This window comes from Gallinula chloropus, assembly GCF_964237585.1.
Source record: "Gallinula chloropus genome assembly, chromosome: 1".
Taxonomy (NCBI): Eukaryota; Metazoa; Chordata; class Aves; order Gruiformes; family Rallidae; genus Gallinula; species Gallinula chloropus.
Window position 1 is genome coordinate 189,127,791 of NC_140085.1, and position 21,168 is coordinate 189,148,958.

Below are 21,168 nucleotides of genomic sequence, written 5' to 3' on the forward strand. Positions count from 1 at the left end.
GGTCAGTTTGTAGCACTTTTATACCACATCCTTATTCAAACATCATTAGGTTACCTGATACACGTATACATATTCATAACCTGTCCTGCTTTGTATTAAAATGAGTTCCAAGAAGTGATTTCCATCAACTCCTCCCCACTGCGCCTGCGCACTGCTGTTTGATGGTGGTTGTTGAGGGTCGTGGAGATGAAGTCAGATGGCTCCTCTTCCTCACCGCAAGTAACCTTCGGTCTTGCGCAGACTCAGTTACCCCTTGACTCTGATCCCAACTCCAAGTTGGGTTTCAGCAGGTTTTGTGTACCTTCAAGGACAAGGGGGAGCTTGAACTAGTTACAATGAAATGCTTTGCCTGCATTTGTGACCCATTAGAGACAAGCACGGAATTCATGAACAGATAAGGAGGAGGGGGGTACTGGAACTTGTCAAACAAGTCATTTTATTTCCACAGAGCACATAGTCCTTGAGTGTGTAAGTTACTTAAAATATGGTGTTAGGCTCAAACTTATGTCCCACTTGGTGTTTCTTCTTTATCAGTGAGGCAGAGTCGTTCAAGGGAGGCATTGTTTATAGGAGGTCACCACTGTGGCACTTCAAGCTATCCTGTTAGCAAGTCTTCCTTAACCCTTTACAAGTGTCTTAATGCAACATTTCAGCAATGTGGAGACATAAGTCCACAGCTTTCCCACCCCATCACCCATTACTTAGCAAATTAAGCTTTAGGTGGGTCTCCAGGCCTGGTCAAAACCGGCTGGAGTCTTCTTTTTTTTGTCATGCACCATCATCATGGTGGAAATACTGGGTTCACTGGATTCACGTATGCGTGAGCTTCCTTTCTACAGCACTCTAGCCAGGCAGCAGGGACAATGTCCTTGCTATGGCTATAGTGGTGTATTGTTCCCCTGCTATTAGACTTTCAGGTCATCACAGCCTACCCAACATGTGCGGTTTCACCTCCCGCAGCAACCAGAGAGGTGGGTGTTGCTGAGACTGAGAGGTCTCTTCAAACTCAGATAGTTGGTTTAGAAAGAATCAAGGTTTTCCTGTTCTGTTATCGCTTTCCTTCTAGGCAGAGGCCCCATGCTTCTTGTCGCAGGGTTGCAGATGCCGTGGCGATGTGTGAACGATGCCGCATGATAGAATTCTATGCACTGTGAGGAGCTCTTGTTGTTTTGGTTTTGGTTTTGGTTGTGGCTGGTTTCTATTGTTGTTACAGCTGTGTACACCAATAAAGTTCAGTTTTGTTCAGTTACCAAGAGTTTCTATATATCCTAAATTCTTCTGCAGAAAATACAATAACCCTTTTCAATTTGCAAAAGCAACATTTCCCAGCGTTTTCCACAGTGATTCCTGTTATTCCTGCCTGCTGCTTCCAATAAACTGCCCCTATGGGGCCTGGTCACAGCAGAGCTCGGGTCTCCTGCGCCTCTCATGGGGGTTTAGAGGCGTTCTCCCAACCCTGGGGGTGCCCCTGGGAATGGCCAAGGGAAAGGGGATGACTGGGGAGAGGCGGGGAGGGGAGAGGCAGGGAGGTGAGGGAAGGGGAGGGAAGGGGAAGGGGAAGAAGAAGGGGAAGGGAAGAGGGAAGGGGAAGAGGGAAGGGGAAGGGAAAAAGGAAAAACATTGCAGCCAGAGGTGCAAGTCCCTGGCCAGACATGCCACATGTGGGCGCAAAGAGCGACTGCCCCCCACTCCAGGTGGGAGGCACCCCCACTGCCCTTAGAAGAGACCAGTCACCTGAAGTGGGCTGTGCAGCCTTGATGCCACAGCGATGGCCACACCCAGCCCACCCCCCAGCCCCCTGCCTCTCTGTGTCCTTGCACAGGGTCTGCTCTGTGTCTGCTCCTGGGACACCCCAATCCTGTGTCAGACCCCCCGCCCCAGCCCTCCACTCTCCCTGTGGAGCACCCTGTCCCCTCCAGCTGCCTTGGGGAGTCCCCCAATTCTCTCCTAACTGCCCTGCCCCGCCAGCCCCAAGTGGGGTTCTAGGGGGTTCCAGGCCTCACACACACCCCTCATCCCTTCAGGTGGGCACCCCAACCTCCATCCCTGCCTCCTGTGGGGGCCGTGGCACCTGCAGCAGACAGCCCCCACCCCTCTCTTCACCCCAAGACTGAGTTGTCACCCCCCGCCGTGTCCATGGACAGGGAGAACCAGGGAGCAGGCACCCCAAAAACCATCGCTGCCTCCTCCCCCCAGGGAGGTGGTTAAGTTGAGCTCAGGGCAGGATGGGGATGGTGGCAGCTGCAGCGCCTTGGCCCTGCTCCAACATGGGGTGGGGAGGGGCCTAAGGCTTTCTACAAGGGGTTTGCCACCCTTGTCCAACCTCTTCCAAAACGCAGCTGCTGCTGGAGTGGAGGAAGATGGGACAGGACATCCTGAGCCCAGACACTCTGGAAGGTTCCTGCTGCTCAGGTCCTGGAGCCTTGTGACATTCCTCACCTATGAGCAGCTGAAATGGGGCCCAATGGCCATGGGCAGGGGGTCCCCTCCTGAGCCCAATGCCTGAGGCCATCGCCACCATCCTGGAGGCACCTCAGGGATCACATCTGCCAGAGCCCAACCGTTGTCATGGCTACAGCGAGGCTTGGAGTAAATCTTTTCTGCTACCCCCCAGTACTCCCCTTGCCACCCCCGCACGCCCAAACCCTCCCTGTCCTCATGCATAAGCTGTGCTGGGAGTACTGCAAGCCCCCCTGCTCCCCCCCTCCCCACAAGAATCCTCCATCACCCTCTGGGTTGCTGCAGGCTGGCACCATGTTGGGAAAACAAGGTGGAGCTGAGAGACGGGAGAAACAGCCTCAAGGATCCCAGGGCTGCACCCAGCTCTGGCCTGTGACAGTGCTGGCTCCAGCACTTTATTGGTGAGAGGGGAAGGGGAAGGACATTGTCCCCTAGGAGAGGAGAGCCCTTTGCAAGAGCAGTTTCTGCTCAGCTGTAAGGTTCTTGGGAAAGCAGATGTTGAAGTAGATGAGGAGGTCGCCCTTGCGCCTGGGGTTGTGGAGCAGCGGCATCCCCTCCCCTGGCACCACCTTGCAGTACTTGGGGCTGCAAAGCAAAGGAAGGGGCTGAGGAGCCACAGGACAATCCTGGCCTGGAGCCCACAGCCACGTGTCACGGCACAGAGCCCCATGCACGCTTCTCAGGGGGTTTCTGGAGGTCACTTTGCTCCTCCAGCTTCAACTGACGGCCCGTCCTCCTCCAGCCTCACAGCCCCACGTCCCGTGCCCTGTGGGCTCTACCACTCAGCCCTCACCTCACTGCCTTTCCCACCTTTTTCCAGGTCAATCCTGAGGTCATGACACTAAGCTGGGAGGAAGTGTTGATCAGCCTTAGGGTAGGGAGGCTCTTCAGAGGGATCTGAACAGGCTGGAGTGCTGCACATGGGACAGAACAACCCCGAGCAGTGCTACAGGCTGGGGGAGACTGGCTGGAGAGCTGTCAGGCAGAGAAGGACCTGGGGGTGGTGGGTGACTGACCATGAGCCAGCAGTGTGCCCGGGTGGCCAGTCAGAAATAGGCAACCAGGCTGGGGAAGGGGCTGGAGGGCAAATCCTCTGAGGAGCGGCTGAGGGAGCTGGAGAAGAGGAGGCTGAGGCTTAAAGGGCTTTTCCAACCCTGTGACTCTGTGAGTCTGTGATTCTTCCCGAGCGCCTGTTCATCTCCTTGGCCACCGAGCTCTGCAGAAAGGCCCCATCTGGCCACCCAGCCCAGCCATCCATCTGCCCAGCAGCACTTACTCCACAATGTCGTTGATGGGGATGTTGAGCAGCCGCCCGTCCAGCGTCTTCACGTCCACCGTGCAGCCGATGAGGGCCTGCAAGGCACAGGAGTGGGACTCAGAGCTGCACCTGCAGCCCCAGAGGGAAAGCAGAGGTTTGGGCTTGGCCCCGTTGCCTCCCTTGGCTCTTTACCTTTCCCAAGGTGATGGTGCTGACATAGGTGAGGTTGTCGTTGACTCTTTGAAACCTCGGGTGGAGTTTCTCTTGGACAACAAAGGTGATGTCAGATGGGATGATGTTTGGGCCCTAAAATTAAGGGGAGAAAAACCCAAACTGAAAAGACACCTGGGGATGGTTTGCTAGAAACCAAATGGTTTTCTATCAGGACCAGGGAATTGTGCTGGGAGCCATGTGACAAAGTGCCCATGGCCTGGAGAGATGGTTGGTCCTGAGGAAACCCGGCCCAGAACTTCCCACCATGACCATTACCTGGTCTCCTTCCTTCTCAAAGGTGATGCGAGTGCCCCGCTTCCACCCCGGCTGCACCTCGATCGTCAGGATTTTCTCTCTCACGGTGCTTGTCTGACCATCTTCATTCATCACCTGGGGGAGATGAGGGGATCAGAAGAGCTGGCTCAGAGAATCACAGACTGGGTTGGCTTGGAAGGGACCTCCAATTCCCCCCCCAGTGCCTCCCTGCCACGGGCAGGGACACCCCCACCAGCACAGCGTGCCCCAGGCCCCATCCAACCTGGCCTTGAACCCTGAGACGCAGCCAGGGGCAGCCCCAGCTTCTCCAGGTACCCTGTGCCAGGGCCTCCCCCCTCCCTGGGAAGGATTTCTGCCCCCCAGCCCCTCTCCAGCTGCCCTCTTGCAGCTCAAGGCCATTTCCCTGGGCCCGGCCCTCCCTGCCCTGGGCACCAGCCCCTCTCCAGCTCTCCTTGAGGGATGGGAAGGGGCTGGGAGCTCTCCCCAGAAGCAGCCTTCTCTCCTCCAGGCTCAGCCAGCCCAGCTCTCCCAGCCTGGCTCCAGAGCAGAGGGGCTCAAGCTCTCCCATCATCTCTGGGGCTCCTGGGGACTGGCTCCCACAGCTCCATGTCCTCCTTGTCCTGCGGACCCCCAAACACAGGGGCAGAATCCCCCTTTCCCAGCCCTGCTGGTCCTGCTGCTGGGGATGCAGCACAGGACAGGGGGGGCTTTCTGGGCTGCCAGCGCACAGTGACAGGTCATGGCCAGTTTCTCACCCACTGGTACCCCCAAGTCCTGCTCCTCAGGGCTGTGACACCCTGAGGGACAGCACGGAGAGGGGGTCACAGCTGCTCTGCTCATCCAGCTGCGTTCAAGCCGGTGCAGAGGAGAGTGAGGGTGGCTCCAACTCCACAGCATGGCAGGGACAAATGGAGTCAGACTGAGCAGGAGACACTCAGGGCTGGAACCAGGAGATGGTGACAGCAGGAAGAGGGATACAGATTGCTGACAGCATGAAGGAGATGCAGCCCCAAGGGAAAATGAGTCTGTGGTTGCCCAGGTAATGCTGTGTCCCCTCTCCAAAATAAGCCCCTTGTTCCCATCAGCTTTTACATCATCCCCTCCTGCTGATTTCCCCATCTCCAGCCAGAGGAGGAGGGTACCAGCTCAGATCCTTCCAGCATCTGTGCTCAGTCTGGTTCAGATTCCTCTCTGTGGCACAGCACAGATGCGGAGTGCCGGGGTCTGCCAAGCCCCCTGAGCAGGACCAGCTCTAAAACCTCAGGTTCTGCCACCAAAACATCCTACAGCCAGAGTCCAGACCCAAATTCCTCCCCCTGCTGAGCTCCCCACCTCCACCCACCCTACGGGAGATCTTAATCTTCTTGGTGCAGCCATGGAAAAGGTCTTCAAGGGAGAGGTAGAGATCCCGCACGATCGGGGGGTCTTGCTTCATCGCTCCTCTTCCTCGCAGCCCTCCGAAGGGCAGGATCAGCTCCGAGCCATCCTTGTCAAAGAACTCTGGGTGAGTGAGCAGAGCAGGGGGTCACCTCACTCTGACCAGAGGTCGGGGAGTCCCCTGGGGTCTCCTTATCACGGAGCACCCCAAGGATGCCAGGCAAACAGGAACCTCTCATCTCCTTCTGCTTGTGACCACATTCCCGCTCCAGCTGAAGTGGTCTTTCCCTAGGAGTGTGTTTATTTTGAATCCCAGGATCTCCTCAGCTGGAAAGGACCCCTAAGGCCCACCAAGTCCAACCCCTGGCTCCACACAGGTCAAGTCAGAGCACCCCAGGATGTGGTTGCCCCTCCTGGCTGCTTGCACATGCTGCTGGTTCAAGGGTAACTTGCTATCAACCAAGACTCCCCCAAACCCCTCTCAGCACGACTGGCCTCCAGTGCCTCATCCCCCAGCCCGGGTGTGCAGCCAGAGTCACCCCTTCCCAGGGGCAGAATGCAGCACTTGCCCCTGTTAAACTTCACAGCCACATGCTCATGTGTTAGGAGAGTGTCACCCCCACCTACCTGCAAAGGGGTTGTCTCCACCAAAGAACTCCCTGAAGACTTTGTCAGGGTTGTTGTGAAACACGTAGCCCACGCTCCAGGGGTTCTCGTCCCCAAGCTCCAAGGGGATGCCACCTTTGAGACCCTCTTCTCCATACTTGTCGTAGATCCCTTTCTTCATGGCTTAGGGAACAAGGAGCAGTCAGCACTGGCCATGGTCTCCCACAGCAGGGGAAGAGCCTGAGATCCAGGCTGCGATCGGGAAGAGGCTGGAGAAGGGCTTCCATCCCTCTCCAAGTGGGATGGCAGCAGGAAGAGCTGCCAGCTGCTGGGGCTCAAGGGCTGATGCCACCTCCATAGGGTGCTAATGACAGGGGGCTTAGACCTCTGGCCGGAGCAGAGGCGTCTCACTGCCAGGCCCACCCCCCCCCCCAGACCCAGGGGCCGGGACTGTCCCCCCACTTACGGTCGCTGAGCACATCATAGGCCTCTGCCAGCTGCCTGAACCTCTCCGGTGCCCAGGGCTCCTTGCATTTGAATGGATGATTCTCTAAGGCCAGTTTCCGATAGCTATGGAGGGGAAAAGAAGGGAAAAGCCAGCCTTGCAGCCAGCCAGCCCTGGGGGGGCGGGGACGCGGGGACGCGGGAGGGGACGCAGGGGCAGGACACCCCCAGCCCCGGCTGCTCCCTCCCTCCTTCTCCCAGGATTTGTGGCCCTGCCGCTTCTCCCAGGCCCCTCCCTCCTCCCCACCTCCCACTTCAGGGCCCTGCTGCGGAGACACACGGGGCTTCCCCCATCCCCAACACCCCGTCCCGCACCCCCCCAGCGCCGGCCGGCCTTGGGGCTCCCCTCTCCGCCAGGCCGCAGCCCCTCACGCCTTCTTGATGTCGGCGTCCGCGGCCCCCCGCTCCAGGCCCAGCACGGCGTAGTAGTTCTGCCCCATGGCGTCCCGTTGCCATGGAGCCCGGCGCTTCCGGGCCGCGCAGGGCAGCACGGCAGGGGCAGTTCTGCCCTCCCGCCCCGGGCCCCGCCTCGCCCGCGGGTTCCTTCTATTTCCTTTTAAAAACACTTTGGCTTTTTAAAATGAGTTTTCTTGGAGCTCCTGGAGAGAGTCCAGAGGAGGGAGGCACACGGAGAGGATGAAAGGCCTGGAGCATCTCCCCTCGAGGAAAGGCTGAGTGAGCTGGGGCTGTTCAGCCTGGAGAGAAGCAGCCTGAGAGGGGATCTGATCAATGGGTATCAATATCTGAAGGGTGGGACACAGGGGGACATGGCCAGCCTCTTCTCATTGTCTGTGGGGACAGGACAAGGGGCGATGGCCTCAAGTTGGAGCACAGGGAGTTCCACACCAATCTGGGGAAGAGCTTCTTCCCAGTGAGGGTGAGGGAGCCCTGGGACAGGCTGCCCAGGGGGGTGCGGAGTCTCCTTCTCTGGAGATATTCCAGCCCCGTCTGGACACCGACCTGTGCGACCTGTCCTAGGGAGCTGCTTTGGCAGGGGGGGTGGACCCGATGGGCTCTGGAGGTCCCTTCCAACCCCTGCAGTTCTGTGAGTCTGTGAAAATATATTTCCCACATGGTGTTGTGTTGCTTTATTTCAGGCCATTCTGCCATAAGGTCACCCCCACATCCAATATATTTTAGTAGTTTGCACACACGCCCCACGCCCCATGCCAGCAGTGAGAAGATGTGTGGCAGCACAAGACCCTCCCTGACACCTCAGAGCCCCTCTCTCCAAATTTAAAAAAATAAAATCCAAAGTTGTCCCACAGTAAGAAACATCCCCAAAACCAGCTGTACAGAGCCCGCTCATCCCAACAGCCTCAGAAGATTCCACAGGCCTCAGAAGCTTCTACACACGCACCTCAAACATACCACCCCAGAAAATAAGCTTGGAAGAGTTACTTTGGTGCAACTCCACACTGATCCAGGCAACTAAAGGTCAGAAAGTTGGTATCTCCTCACTATGCCATCTCTGCAGCACGTGTAAATTTGCTTCTCCCAAGCAGCTACCTGAAAAAGAGGGAGGGGAAAGTGAGTGGGATTTAAGGAGAGTTGCTGCTCAAGTGACAGCTAACAGCCTGTTTCTGGCATTGATTCCCTCAAACAGAGGTTCTTCTGTTAAATGCAAAAAGGGGCTGAGACACCAAGGACTGGTGTGGGTCAGATCTCAGCCTCCACAGGAGTGGTACTTAGAAGGGGGAAAACCGGCTGGCAGAGCTGGAGTGGGTTGGGGAGACCTTCTCAGCACCTACAGCTACCTGACAGGAGGCTGCAGAGAGGTGGGCGATGGTCTCTTCAGCCAGGGGACAAGGGGAAATGGGCTCAAGCTGCACCAGGGCAGGGTCAGCTCAAATGGGAGGGAAATGTTCTTCCCTGGCAGAGTTGTGGGGCTGTGGAACAGGCTGCCCAGGGAGGGGGCTGAGTCCCCACCCCTGGCTGTGTTTAACAGATGGGGAGATGAGGGACTGAGAGATCTGGGTCAGCACAGGACAGGACTCCCTGAGCTTAAAGGACTTTTCCAACCTGGTGATTCTGTGGGTTAAAACCAAAAGCACATTTCCACTGGCACCACCAAGCTGAGAGCTGAGGGAACCCATGTCACACTCCCAAGGGCAGCGGAGTGTCTGGAAACACAGGAGCCAGAGGCCTGCTTTTGGGTCCCGAGTCACCAGGGGGCAAGAGAAGAGGCAGCAGTGCCCAGCCAGCTGTTGCTTCTACCCCCAAGGATCCTCCAAGCAATTAATTCACAGTTCAGTTAATTCTGCCAGAGCTGCTCCAACAACCAAGCTACTCTGCTGCTTTGGTATCGCTCCTGCATGATGCAGATAAAAGGCCAGAGGGTTTGTTTATGCCAAATATTTAGATTATTTGGGGGAGGGGGGGAAACCAGCTTAAAAGGCAACTGTGTGAAGGAACCTGAGGTGCAGGCTGCCAAGTCCTGAGATAAGGGCAGCTGCCTGCTACCTGGCATCAAGCTTCCCTACACCCCTTACCTGGGGTGATAAGACAGCATCCCTCACCTTGTACACAGGGTCACAGTCCGCTTCTGTGAGATCCAGGATGTAATCGAGGTCTTGCTGAATGATGAAGCAGGTTCCATCGCCTGGCCAGAGGAAGGAAAACAGGGCGATTAGTGAAGTGAGCCACGCTCTTAATTACAGACAGCTCCAGTGGGCCCAGTGAAAAGGCCTGGGCACAGAATCCTGAGGTTGGAAAAGACCTTTAAGCTCATCAAGTCCAACGCAGTCCCCTTCCTGGGCAGCCTGTTCCACAGCCCCACAACTCTGCCAGGAAAGAACTTTTCCCTCCCATCTGAGCTGACCCTGCCCTGGCGCAGCTTGAGCCCATTTCCCTTTGTTCCATCTCCTGTCCCCCGGCTGAAGAGACCATCGCCCACCTCTCTGCACCCTCCTGGCAGGTCAGTGGAGGTGCTGAGAAGGTCTCCCCTCAGCCTCCTCTTCTCCAGACTCAACACCCCCAGCTCCCTCAGCCGCTCCTCAGAGGATTTGCCCTCCAGCCCCTTCCACAGCCTGGCTGCCCTTCTCTGGACTCGCTCCAGGACCTCCATGTCCTTCTTATGGTGAAGAGCCCAGAACTGGACTCAGCACTGGAGGAGCAGCCTCACCAATGCCCAGTACAGGGTCACTGATCACAGGGTACAGAGGGAAACATGCTGTGAAGATGTCAGAGAGATGAGAAAAGGCTCTAGCAGCCGAGAGGCGCCCTCAGACCCTATTCTGGAGGAACACAGGGAAGGTGAGGAACGGAACTCACGATGCCAACAGCAGCCACGTAACACAGCTACATCCCCTCACTCATTGCCAGGGACACACTGCCCACACAGACTGTGCTTATATGTAAAAGGGTAACGAAGAGCACAAAGCTCCTCAATTTGCTTCTACAATTTCTACTGGAAGAGGGGAACACTTGAGGTACCTTGGCTGGCGATAAATCCGTCTCGGTATGGGAGCAGCGAAAGCACTGGTGCTCCTGATCTATGGATCACCTGGATTGGAGCACTAGAAGGAGGAGAAGAAACAAGGAAGGTGGTTACAGGCTGTAGTCAGGAGCCCACCCCAATGCGTGAATACGAGCTCAGGGTTAGAAGATAACAGGAGGAACATCTGCAGGACGTGGGGGTGTGATCAGTGATCACCCAGGAGTGTCTGGGAACTGAGCCCAGGGAACACCACTTGTGACCGGCCACCAACTGGATTTAACTCCATTCACCACAACTCTTTGGGCCCGGGGATCCAGCTCTTTTTCTTACCCAGTGAAGCGTAAGCCCACCCAAGCCCTGAGTAGCCAGGTTCTCCAGGAGAATGCCCTAACAAACAGCATCAATGGCTTTACTGAAGTCCAGGTAGACAACATCCACACCTTTCCCTCTTGAACAGGCTGCCCAGAGAGGTGGTGGGTGCCCCGTCCCTGGGGGTGTTCAAGGCCAGGATGGTCTGGGGCCTTGGGCAACCTTGTGTAGATCCAGGCCTGGAGGTTGTTGGCCCTGCCTGTGGCGAGGGGGTGGGAACTCTATGATCCTTGGGGTCCCTTCCAACCCAGACCAGTCTATGATTATATGATCCTTTTACTGAGCAGGTCGCCTTCCAGTAGGAGATCATGTTGGTTGTTCAATAACTCACAGCTCCTGGCACACACTCACTTAATATTTCTCACATCCAGCTGATAGATGTTCCCATCCTGAGTCCCTGCTAGGATGTAGGTACTAGAGAGGAACGTGCAGCAGTTGAACGCATCGGATCCGATGAAGAGGAACACCTGAGGACACAGAACAAATGCAAGGGTCAGACACTGACAGATGAGGCCACGGGACACCCAGAAGTTCCAGGAGCCACAGCACAAACTGGCAAACCCAGAGCCAGGTGAGTAACCCCTCAGCCCTGCTCCAAGATGGGCAGGAGAACAGGTCTCCAGAATCAGTCTCGCCAAGTCAGCAGACACGGCGCAGTCAGGAAATGCTCCTGGATCCTGGGGTTGGACTCGATGATCCTGTGTCCCTAGACTGGGCACTAGTGAGGCTGCACCTCGAGTGCTGGGTCCAGTTCTGGGCTCCTCACCGTAAGAAGGACGTCGAGGTCCTGAAATGTGTCCAGAGAAGGGCAACCAGGCTGGGGAAGGGGCTGGAGGGCAACGCACAGGATCACAGAATGGTCTGGGTTGGAAGGGACCCCAAGTTCCCACCCCCCTGCCACAGGCAAATTCAGGGTTCAACTCCCAAGACGAAAAATTCATTTAATATAAAACCCTCTCATCAAGGACGTATCAGATATTAAACTGATAAGAAGAGACACTACACTCTTAGCCAAAAGGCCGAGATTTGATCCTGCGTGGAGTGGCTGAGGGAGCTGGGGGTGTTCAGCTTGGAGGAGGCTGAGGGGAGACCTCCTCACGTCATGATCCGTCGCGTCACCGTGTTGAACTCCATCCCACTGGCCTCTCCCCATCGATCCAAGCTGCCCAGGTCCCTCTGGAGGGCATTCCCACCCTCTGCCAGATCCACACTTCCCCCTAACTTGGTGTCATCTGCAAACTTACTGAAGGAGCACACAATTCCCTCCTCCAAATCATCAATGAAGATATTAAAGAGGGTGGGTTGGAGGACCAACCCCTGAGGAACACCACTTGTGACTCCATTCACCACCATCTTCCCTCTCCAAAAGGAGAGCAATGGACTGCTGACCACCTGAGGTTCCCTTCACACCGTGGTTAAAACACCAGGCAGAACCAAGAGCAGCTTTCCACTCTGGATGCAGGAGGCAGCCTGTGGTTCCTGCACTCACAATGACATCTACTGGCCAGTGTTTAAAGAGCCTTTCATTTAACCCAGTACCTGGGTTAAATTCCAGAGCCAATTCTTAATCCTTAACCTCCCCGCTCTCAAATAAATCTGGCACAGTAGGAAGTACTTTGTGGTACTGGGGTTTCATTTAGAGCGTATCTGGGGAGCACACAAGCCCAAAGGCAGGTGGATCAGCTCCCCACCACCACCTGGCCTGGCTCTGTCCCGTTGTGTGGCCTGGGGGGGACCTCACCAGGGGAAAGGAACAGGATTAACACTAACCACCTCACTGATCTGGGTTGTTTTGAACCTGGTTTCATTCCTCTGCCCAGTGCTCTGCACAGCCACACAACCCACAGCTTCCAACCCAAGGAAACAGAAGCCAAAGGCCTGATGCCTCTGAGCGGATTTTCTAGCACCTTCCCCAGGGAAACACCTCTGAGAGTCCCCTTACCGGCTGCCTGCTCTGCAGTCCCACTCCTTGAAGCTTCTTATCTTCTCGAGCCAGCAGCAGGACTTTCCCTTCTGTCCCAACCTCACGGTCACCTGACAAAGACATCAGTTCACTCCAGCGGGGGATGGAATGAGCCTTGGTGATACCCAAACCTGACAGCTGAACCCGTAATGGTGTTAACTCTGTACCCTGAGTCTCACAGTTTTGGGTGGCTGGGTTCCCATGGAGAAGGGGGGCTGCAAAAAAGCAGCCAGAAGCTCTCTGCAGGCCCCACAGAGCAAACACCAGATGGCTCAAGGCCGGAGTCGTTGCTGACCAAGGCTGAGCCCATCAGCGATGGTCACAGCACCTCTGGGAACCACAGTGAGGAGAAACAAACCCTCAAGCAGCTGCTTTGTGCCCCCAGAGAAGGGAGTGAAGATGTGAGGAGCTGTGCAGCTACCAAGGGCAGGGAAGGGTGGAGGAGGCACCCCAGGTGCCGGAGAGAAAGATGCCCCTGCAGCCCCTGGAGAAACCCATGGTGGAGTGGGTGTCCCCCCACAGCCCATGGATGATGACAGGGAGCAGAGATCCCATCTACAGCCCATGGACGATCCCGTGCTGGAGCAGGTGGGAACACCTGAAGGGCGCTGTGACCCCGTAGGAATCCCAGGTGTGAGCAAGCTCCTGGCAGTGAAACCTGGAGCCTGTGGACAGACAGACCCACACCGAAGCAGGTCTGCTGGGCGGGGGGGAGGGAAGCTTGTGACCCTGTAGGGGACCAGGCTGGAGCAGTCTGGGCCTGAAGGTCGGCTCCCCATGGAAGGACCCACGCTGAGGCACTTGGTGAGGAGCTCAAGCCCCACAGGAAAGGATTCATGTTGGGAGAAGTTCCTGGAGGACTGTCTGCTGTGGGTGGGACCCCACAGTGCAGCAGGGGGAGGGGGTGAGGAATGCCCCCATCCCTCCCTCCCCAGCTAAGAAGGAAGGAAAACAGCTCGTGAGAAACTGACCCAAATCCCCATTCCCCCAGTCCCTGACCCTCCCCGTGCCACAATCTGGGGAAGAAGGGAGCGAAATCCTGGCTAAAGCTCAGTCTGCTGACAAGGGAGGGGTGGGGGGAGGTGCTTTAAGATCTGGCCACACTTCTCATCACCCGACTCTGGTGTCACTGGGGGTGCAGGGCAGTGCCATCAACCAGAGTCTCTCTCCTTTATTCCCTGTTGAGTCTGTTCTGCCCGTGACGCTGATTGTGGAATGATCTCTCCCTGCCCTTATCTCCACTCCTGAGCCCCTCAATATCTATTTTCCCCCTGTCCAGCTGAGAAGGGCACTGACAGAGCAGCTTTGGTGGGTGTCTGGCCTCCAGCCAGAGCCACACCACCACAAGGAAAGAGCCATGTGTCTCCAGTTCACTCCACATAAAGCTTTTCCTTTATAATACTCAAATTCCCTGGCTGTGTAACAGTAACTGAGACACCCCAGGAGCAATTAGAGAGACTCAATCGGTCTTAACCTGCTTGATAACGCTCAACTCCTCCACAGGACCAGAGTGCTCTGGTCTGGTCACCCAGGGTCCCTTCCCCAGATAGGAGGGGCACAGAAGCAAGCCCCACACTCAGCATTATTGGTGACAAACCTAAGCAGTTTGGGCTAGGAGAAGAAATACGAATTTTTAAGAGCAAGATCCTTACTAGGAGCTTTTTCAGGTGAGCCCAGGTTGAGGGAGCTGTCAGCAGCACCCACAGCGATGCCGTTGACAGGAGAGCCACAGTCAGCGATGACACCCAGGCAGGAGGATTTCCCGCAGTCCCAGAGAAGCACGGTGCCATCCCTAGAGCAGGAGAGGACATTTCTTCCCCGATCCACAATGGCAGTGTCCAAAATACCTGTGTCAAGGCAAAGGCCACAGTCAGACAGACAGCATGGAAGACAGACAGACGCCGCAGCTCATTGCCCAAGGTGAACTGCGCTACAAGCCCCAAAGTGCTGATCCCAGACTGCCACCGGTCACACGCAGCCAAACTGGCTGAGCTGGAACAAGTCTGGAACGAGGTGTACGGGGAAGGCAACAGCCCCCAGCAAAGCAAAGCATATGGAGCAGGAGCCATCACCTGGCACAAAGGCAGATTATCACCAGTATCGTGGAAGAACTTTTCATGGTCAGGGTGCCGGAGCCCTGGGACAGGCTGCTCGGGGGGTGTGGAGTCTCCTTCTCTGGAGATATTCCAGCCCCGGCTGGACACCGACCTGTGTGACCTGTCCTAGGGAGCTGCTTTGGCAGGGGGGTTGGACCCAATGGGCTCTGGAGGTGCCTTCCAACCCCTATGCTTCTGTGACTTCATGAATCACCAGTAAAATAATTGGCAACACCTTGCCTCAGACTGAGCTGATACCACAGCTGAGTTTCCAGCTCCAAAATCAGCCTCTAACTTGGACAGAAGTCCAAGCCCAGCCCAACTCTGGATCATGCTAAGGCTTGTGTGGGGCAAGAAGCATCCACATCATCCAGCTACAGCAACATCAGAAGCACAGTTCATTCCAGTTGCTAACATCCCCAAAAGAGTTAACCATGGGGATGTTGAGTCTGGATCTGAAAAATGATGGTTAGAGGATTTAATTGATGCTTTGCAAATCATCTGAGGAGCAGCTGAGGGAGCTGGGGGTGTTGAGCCTGGGGAACAGGAGGCTGAGGGGAGACCTTCTCAGTGCCTCCACTGACCTGCCAGGAGGGTGCAGAGAGGTGGGTGATGGTCTCTTCAGCCAGGGGACAGGAGATGGGACAAAGAGAAATTGGCTCAAGCTGCACCAGGGCAGGGTCAGCTCAGATGGGAGGGAAAAGTTCTTCCCTGGAAGAGTTGTGGGGCTGTGGAACAGGCTGCCCAGGGAGGGGGCTGAGTCCCCACCCCTGGGGGTGTTTTAAAAAAAGGGTAGATGAGGTACTTAGGGTTATGGTTGTGCTTAGGATGGGAATGGTTGGACTTGATGATCTTAAGGTCTTTTCCAGCCTTGTGATTCTATCAAGCTCCCAGAACTCAAATAGAAATATCTGTAGTGACTGCACTAGATGAAACTCTTCCTGTCATCGCCCTGTAGAGAGTGGCCTTCAGCCTCACCCTAGAGCTGTTTATCCCAGAATCTCCTGACTTGGAAGGGACCCATATGGATCACCGAGTCCAACTCCTGGCTCCACACAGCTCCAGCCAGGTTTATCCTCAGAACCGGCACATCTTTTAAACGCATTTCAGATTTCTGAGGGGGCAGAAGCCAAAGCCCACAGCCCTGGCCACGTGCCACTCAAAATCTACCTCTGGCTGGGCTTCTGTAGCCAAGTCCCAGCTTTTATAGACCCTTGGTTTGCCCTGCAGCCAGGGCATCTTCACATGGTGACATCCTGAGACTTGGAGGAGTCAAAATATTTCCCCAAAACCCAAAGGAGAAAAAGGAAAAAGGGGTTGTGTTATCTTGCCTCACAAGGGAGGCTTCTCCCCTCCTGGGCAGCCTGTTCCAGTAGGCTGGTGACTGACCGTTACCCCTCAGGCACAAAACAGTTATACACATGGCAGATGAAGCAGTATTTAAAGCCTGAGCACTCTGTACCTCCTTTGTGACCTTTAAATGTTACTACGCAGCTGGCATCTTCTGCTGACCAGATCTTTAGCTGGGCATCCATTCCTCCACTCAGAACCACCAGGCCCGATGGAAAAAACCTGCAACAATTCACATCATACACATGGCCTTCCAACAGTCTCTGGAAAACAAAGAACTACGTGCTAGTTCCATTGTTATCACCCTTACACAGAGCGACTCTTGAGCTGTGACACTGGAGAAGAGGGGATTGTCCCTCTCTGCTCTGCCCTCGGGAGGCCCCAGCTGGAGTCCTGTGTCCAGAGCTGGGGCCCCAACACAAGAAAGATGTGGGACTGTTGGAGAGGGGTCAGAGGAGGCCACAAAGATGATTAGAGGGCTGGAGCACCTCCCCTACGGAGAAAGGCTTAAGGAGCTGGGGGCACCTCACTGCAGCCTTCCCTTCCCTAAAGGGAGCAGATAAACAGGAGGGGAAATGGCTTATTAAAAGGGTAATTAATGGCAGGACAAGGGGGGTGGATTAAAGCTAACAGAGGGGAGGTTTAAATTAGATATTAGGGGGAAGTTCTTTCCAGAAAGAGTGGTGAGGGGCTGGAACGGGCTGCCCAGAGAGGGGGTGGGTGCCCTGTACCTGGGGGTGTTCAAGGCCAGGTTGGATGGGGCCCTGGGCACCCTTGTGTAGCTCCAGGCCTGGAGGTTGGTGGCCCTGCCTGTGGCAGGGCGGTTGGAACTCTGTGATCCTTGGGGTCCCTTCCAACCCAGATCAGTCTGGGATTCTAAAACTTGGTGTTCCCACGTGGGCAGTGGATTAAGCTCAAATCCTCTGGGTCTGGGTTCTTGCAAGGGAACTCATCTCAATTTGAGGCAGGCACAGAGCTGGCAGGTCCACTTTGTGCCTCCCTCCACTGCTGGAGTCGCTAATTACACAGCAAAGGATGCTACATTTGGTTCTAAGAACGGGTGAAATGTCTTTATCCATTGCTAAACAAGCAGCTGACAGGTCAAGCTGCACAAGAACCACAGTAACCGGTGTTTCTAGCCACGACCCAGTTAATTCATCACAGGCAGGAGTCTTTTTCCTCACCTCTTCTCTACTGCAGAAGCCAATTCAGGGCTTGCAGCACACAGGTTAGGAGCTGTCATTCCTAACCACCCTTTCTCGTTTTCAACCTGGGATTTCCCTCTGGATTGCCAGCCATCATTTCCCTTGGGAGCAGTCAGGCTTTCCAAGAGATTGAACTTCAAACCTCCCAGGTGGATAATTTCAATTAGCTCTGCAACCAAAAGTCAGGTTCCCACCTTCCCTAGGCCACAGTGTATGGGTAGCCTGACTGAATTCATGGTCAAAGGACTTTGTTAAGGTCACAGCCAACACACAACATCAAAGCTAGATGCTCTTACTCTTATTTCTCCATTTGCAGCCTGCCAGATTTTCATGGTCCCATCTGTGCTGGTTGACACGCCGAGCCCACCGCCGCTGGAAATATCAAGACAGGTAACCTGCAGGAGGGTGGAAACACCAAACATTAGCTTTGTGTCACCTCCTACATAGGGTTTTCTGCTCCAGAGCCTAATTCCTTGCTGGGGGAGACCTGCTAAGCACATCACCGGGTGCTACTGTCACCCCCAGACATACACTGCTGGGGGGATTTAAAGCACCGCGCAGAGTTTCCATCACCACGGCTTCACAGTTCCAGCCCGGTAACGCTCTTCTAACACTTAACACCCTTACACAAGGACAAGAATCATCGAATCACAGACTGGTCTGGGTTGGAAGGGACCCCTTGAAGCCATCACCCCCTGTCCTGTCCCCACAGACACTGAGAAGAGGCTGGCCATGTCCCCCTGTGTCCCACCCTTCAGATATTGATAACCATTGATCAGATCCCCTCTCAGGCTGCTTCTCTCCAGGCTGAACAGCCCCAGCTCACTCAGCCTTTCCTCACAGGGGAGATGCTCCAGGCCTTTCATCATCTCCGTGTCCCTCCTCTGGACTCTCTCCAGGAGATCCCTGTCCCTTTTATACCAGGGAGCCCAGAACTGAACACAACACTCCAAGTGTGACCTGACCGGGGCAGAGCAGAGGGGGATGATCCCCTCCTTTGACCTGCTGGCCACGCTCCTCTTCATGCACCCCAGGATCCCATTGGCCTCCTTGGGCACACTGCTGGCTCATGGCCACCCTGTCACCCACCAGGACCTCCAAGTCCTTCTCTGAAGAGCTCCTCTCCAGCAGCTCACCCCCAGCCTGTACAATTCTTTCCCAAGTGCAAGACTCTCCACTTGCTTTTATCAAACCTCACCTGGTTTCTCCCTGCCCAGCTCTCCAGCTTTCCCAATCACAAGCAACTTCCCCAAGTTTCTCTGATCCTATAACATTTAATGACCCAGTTCAAATATGAAGTCACACTGCTGGTCAACCCTCAGACCAAGCATGCAACACGCCTGAGACACGCTGCGAAAGCTCGGGGTCAGTCCCATGTGTTTCCCCCCCACCTCATTTCACAAGGTTACTTACACTTTTCTGATGAATCCTGGAAAAAGTTGTGTAAGGAGCCAGAAACTTTGTGGATGCATTTTCATGTGGACAAGAAACGAGAATGCTTTTCTAGAGGAGGGAAGAAAAGGGAAGAAGAAGAGTTAGAAGGGCCGTCAGGCTGTCGAGGTGGAACTGTGGTTTGGACCTGGCTGTGGTCTCTCAAGAGCCTGAGGAGGGATGAAGCAGAGTGTTGGGCTTGCTTCGTTCTACTGCTGCAAGACACAAAGCCTGGGGTGGGAAGTGATGGCCATTATGGCCACAGGAGTTGGCTGGGCCTGTGTAGAGCCAGGAGTTGAACTCTATGATCCATGTGGGTCCCTTCTAAGTCAGGAGATGCTAAGATTATGGGACACACGACCCCAGCATGATCACAAAATCCCAGGGGTTGGAAGGAACCTCAGGAGATCATCAGGTCCAACCCCCTGCCAAAGCAGCTCCCTAGGACAGGGCGCACAGGTCGGCATCCAGACAGGGCTGGAATATCTCCAGAGAAGGAGACTCCACACCCCCCTGGGCAGCCTGTCCCAGGGCTCCCTCACCCTCACCAGGAAAAGTTCTTCCATGAGAAGATACTGGTGATCTCCTGCTCCATATACTTTGTTTTGCTGGGAGCTGTTGCCTTCCCTGTACACCTCGTTCCAGACCTGTTCCACCTCACCAGTTTGGCTGTGTGTGACCAGTGGCAGTCTGGGAACAGCAGCTTGGGGCTTGTAGTTGAGTTCACCTTGGGAACTCAAGATGGGTCTTGAATACCTCCAGAGAGGGAGACTCATGAGCGGATGCTACGGACCAGCTCCAGGACCCAGCACAGGCGAGGTGCCAAGGACAGCTGGATAATCCATGCAGGGAACTGGGAAACAGTTTTAGGCTCTTATTTTGGCTGGTATAACAGTACCACCCCTTCACACACAGAAGGCAGTTACCGATCCCCCAGCCCACCCCAGCACCTCGGTGACTTCCCCAACCACGAAGCCCTCGGAAGCAGCGATGTCAGGGACGCCCTCAGTGCTGAGCCCACGGCGGGTCAAGCTGCCGTACAGGGTGGGCTTCCCTGTGGGGAGAACAGCCATCAGCTCAGCCACGTCTCAACCCCACCCCCTCCCCAGCTTATCTTCCCCTCAGCCCGCCCCAAACCACAGGGCACCCCTCCCAACCACCCTCAGCCCTCCCTGAGACACAGGAAACACTCCCAACCGCCCTCACTCCTTACACAGCCCCCCAACTGCCCTCACCTCTCCTAACCCACAGCACCCCTCCACCCCCTTAAGCCCCAGACTTGAGGTATTTAAAAGGGGTGTAGATGAAGAGCTTAAGGACATGATCTAGAGGTGGACCAGGCCCTGATTGGACTCGGTGAACTCAAGGGTCTCTTCTAACCCAGGGGATTCTAGGATCCTGTAAATGCTATTAGTTTCAACCTCGGGTTTAGCACTGTAAAAGTGAGTAAGATCTTGATTAACCTGACAAACACAAGGAAAAGTTATGGATTCAGCTGGACCTGAAAGGAATTTTGCTGCAATTCTTTACACCAACCCAGCCTGGAGCATTTCATATAATTTAGCCCTTAGAGACAGATTTTAGAACAAAACATGAGCACAGAGTTGAAAACTATTCACTTGCCCTGTTTATACTAGATAAAAACCTAATTAATTTCTTGAATACTGCATCCAGCTCTGGAGTCCCCAACGTAAGCAGCACATGGGACTGGTGGAACAAGCCCAGAGGAGGCCACGGAAATGATCAGAGGGCTGGAGCACCTCTGCTGTGAAGCCAGGCTGGGAGAGGTGGTCTGGGTCAGCCTGGGGAAGAGAAGGCTCTGGGGAGATCTTACAGCACCTTCCAGTCCCTGAAGGGGCTACAGGAAAGCTGGGGAGGGACTTTTCAGAAGGGCAGGGAGACACAGGACGAGGGGGGACGGGTTTAAACTGGAAGGGGGGAAATTTAGATTGGATAATGGGAAGAAATTCTTCCCTCTGAGGGTGGTGAGGCCCTGGCACAGGGTGCCCAGGGAAGTGGTGGCTGCCCCCTCCCTGGAGGTGTCCAAGGCTGGGTTGGATGGGGCCTTGAGCAGCTGGGGCTGGTGAGAGGTGTCCCTGCCCATGGCAGGGGGCGGGACTCAACCATCTCTGCGGTCCCTGACAGCACTGCCCGTGCTGTGTCCCCGTGTGCCTCCTCTCGCCCCAGCCCGCCACCCCCTGAGCCCCCCCACACCGCCTCAGCACTCACCAGGGCTGCGGCAGCTCAGCCAGGCCTCACCCTCGTCCCTCCTGCGGAGAGGAAGAGCGGCTGTGAGCGGAGCCGGAGGAAAGAGAGCAGAGAAGGGAGCGGGGGAAGGGGACGGCGAGGGCCGCGCCCACCTCAGCGCCCGGCTCCAGTCGCTCTGCACCCGGAGCGCCGCCGCCATCCCAGCGCGGCCGACGCCGCCTCTGCCGCCTCCGGCCTGCCCGCCGCCCCCCACCAAGCGCAAAGGGAAAGACGCCGCCAGTGAGCGGGCGCTTCCGCGGCCGCGCCCCGCCCCGTCACCGGGCTTAAAGGGGCCGCGCTGCGCCGCTGGGTAGGCACGGGGAGGGGTATGGGGGGGGGAGGGGGAGGGGGAGGGGGAGGGGGAGGGGGAGGGG

The 21,168-nt window shown here is 55.8% G+C and overlaps 2 protein-coding genes across 3 annotated transcripts; both read right to left on the minus strand.

Annotated features, from left to right (window-relative positions):
- Positions 1-2,891: 2,891 nt before the first annotated feature.
- Positions 2,892-7,232, minus strand: LOC311191525 (dnaJ homolog subfamily B member 13-like; the record flags this gene model as incomplete). Its single annotated transcript, XM_084263730.1, has 8 exons — positions 7,067-7,232; positions 6,657-6,760; positions 6,212-6,373; positions 5,550-5,707; positions 4,208-4,321; positions 3,911-4,024; positions 3,737-3,813; positions 2,892-3,045 (listed from the first exon to the last, which is right to left on the minus strand). The coding sequence occupies exons 1-8, from the start codon at positions 7,132-7,134 to the stop codon at positions 2,892-2,894; spliced, it is 951 nt and encodes a 316-aa protein (XP_084119856.1). The 5' UTR covers positions 7,135-7,232.
- A 535-nt stretch (positions 7,233-7,767) lies between these two features.
- LOC311190426 (proteasomal ATPase-associated factor 1-like) lies at positions 7,768-21,026 on the minus strand (the record flags this gene model as incomplete). 2 transcript variants are annotated; one of them, XM_084262335.1, is made up of 12 exons in its annotated part: positions 7,768-8,203; positions 9,214-9,296; positions 10,130-10,212; positions 10,854-10,969; positions 12,445-12,536; positions 14,118-14,312; positions 16,024-16,174; positions 17,413-17,511; positions 18,530-18,619; positions 19,498-19,601; positions 20,777-20,817; positions 20,908-20,954. In XM_084262335.1, 12 exons carry the CDS (start codon positions 20,952-20,954, stop codon positions 8,126-8,128), a joined length of 1,179 nt encoding a protein of 392 aa, XP_084118461.1. In that variant the 3' UTR covers positions 7,768-8,125. The 2 variants fall into 2 exon arrangements, with proteins under 2 accessions (XP_084118461.1, XP_084118460.1); XM_084262334.1 differs by having other exon boundaries at positions 20,777-21,026.
- Positions 21,027-21,168: the final 142 nt, after the last annotated feature.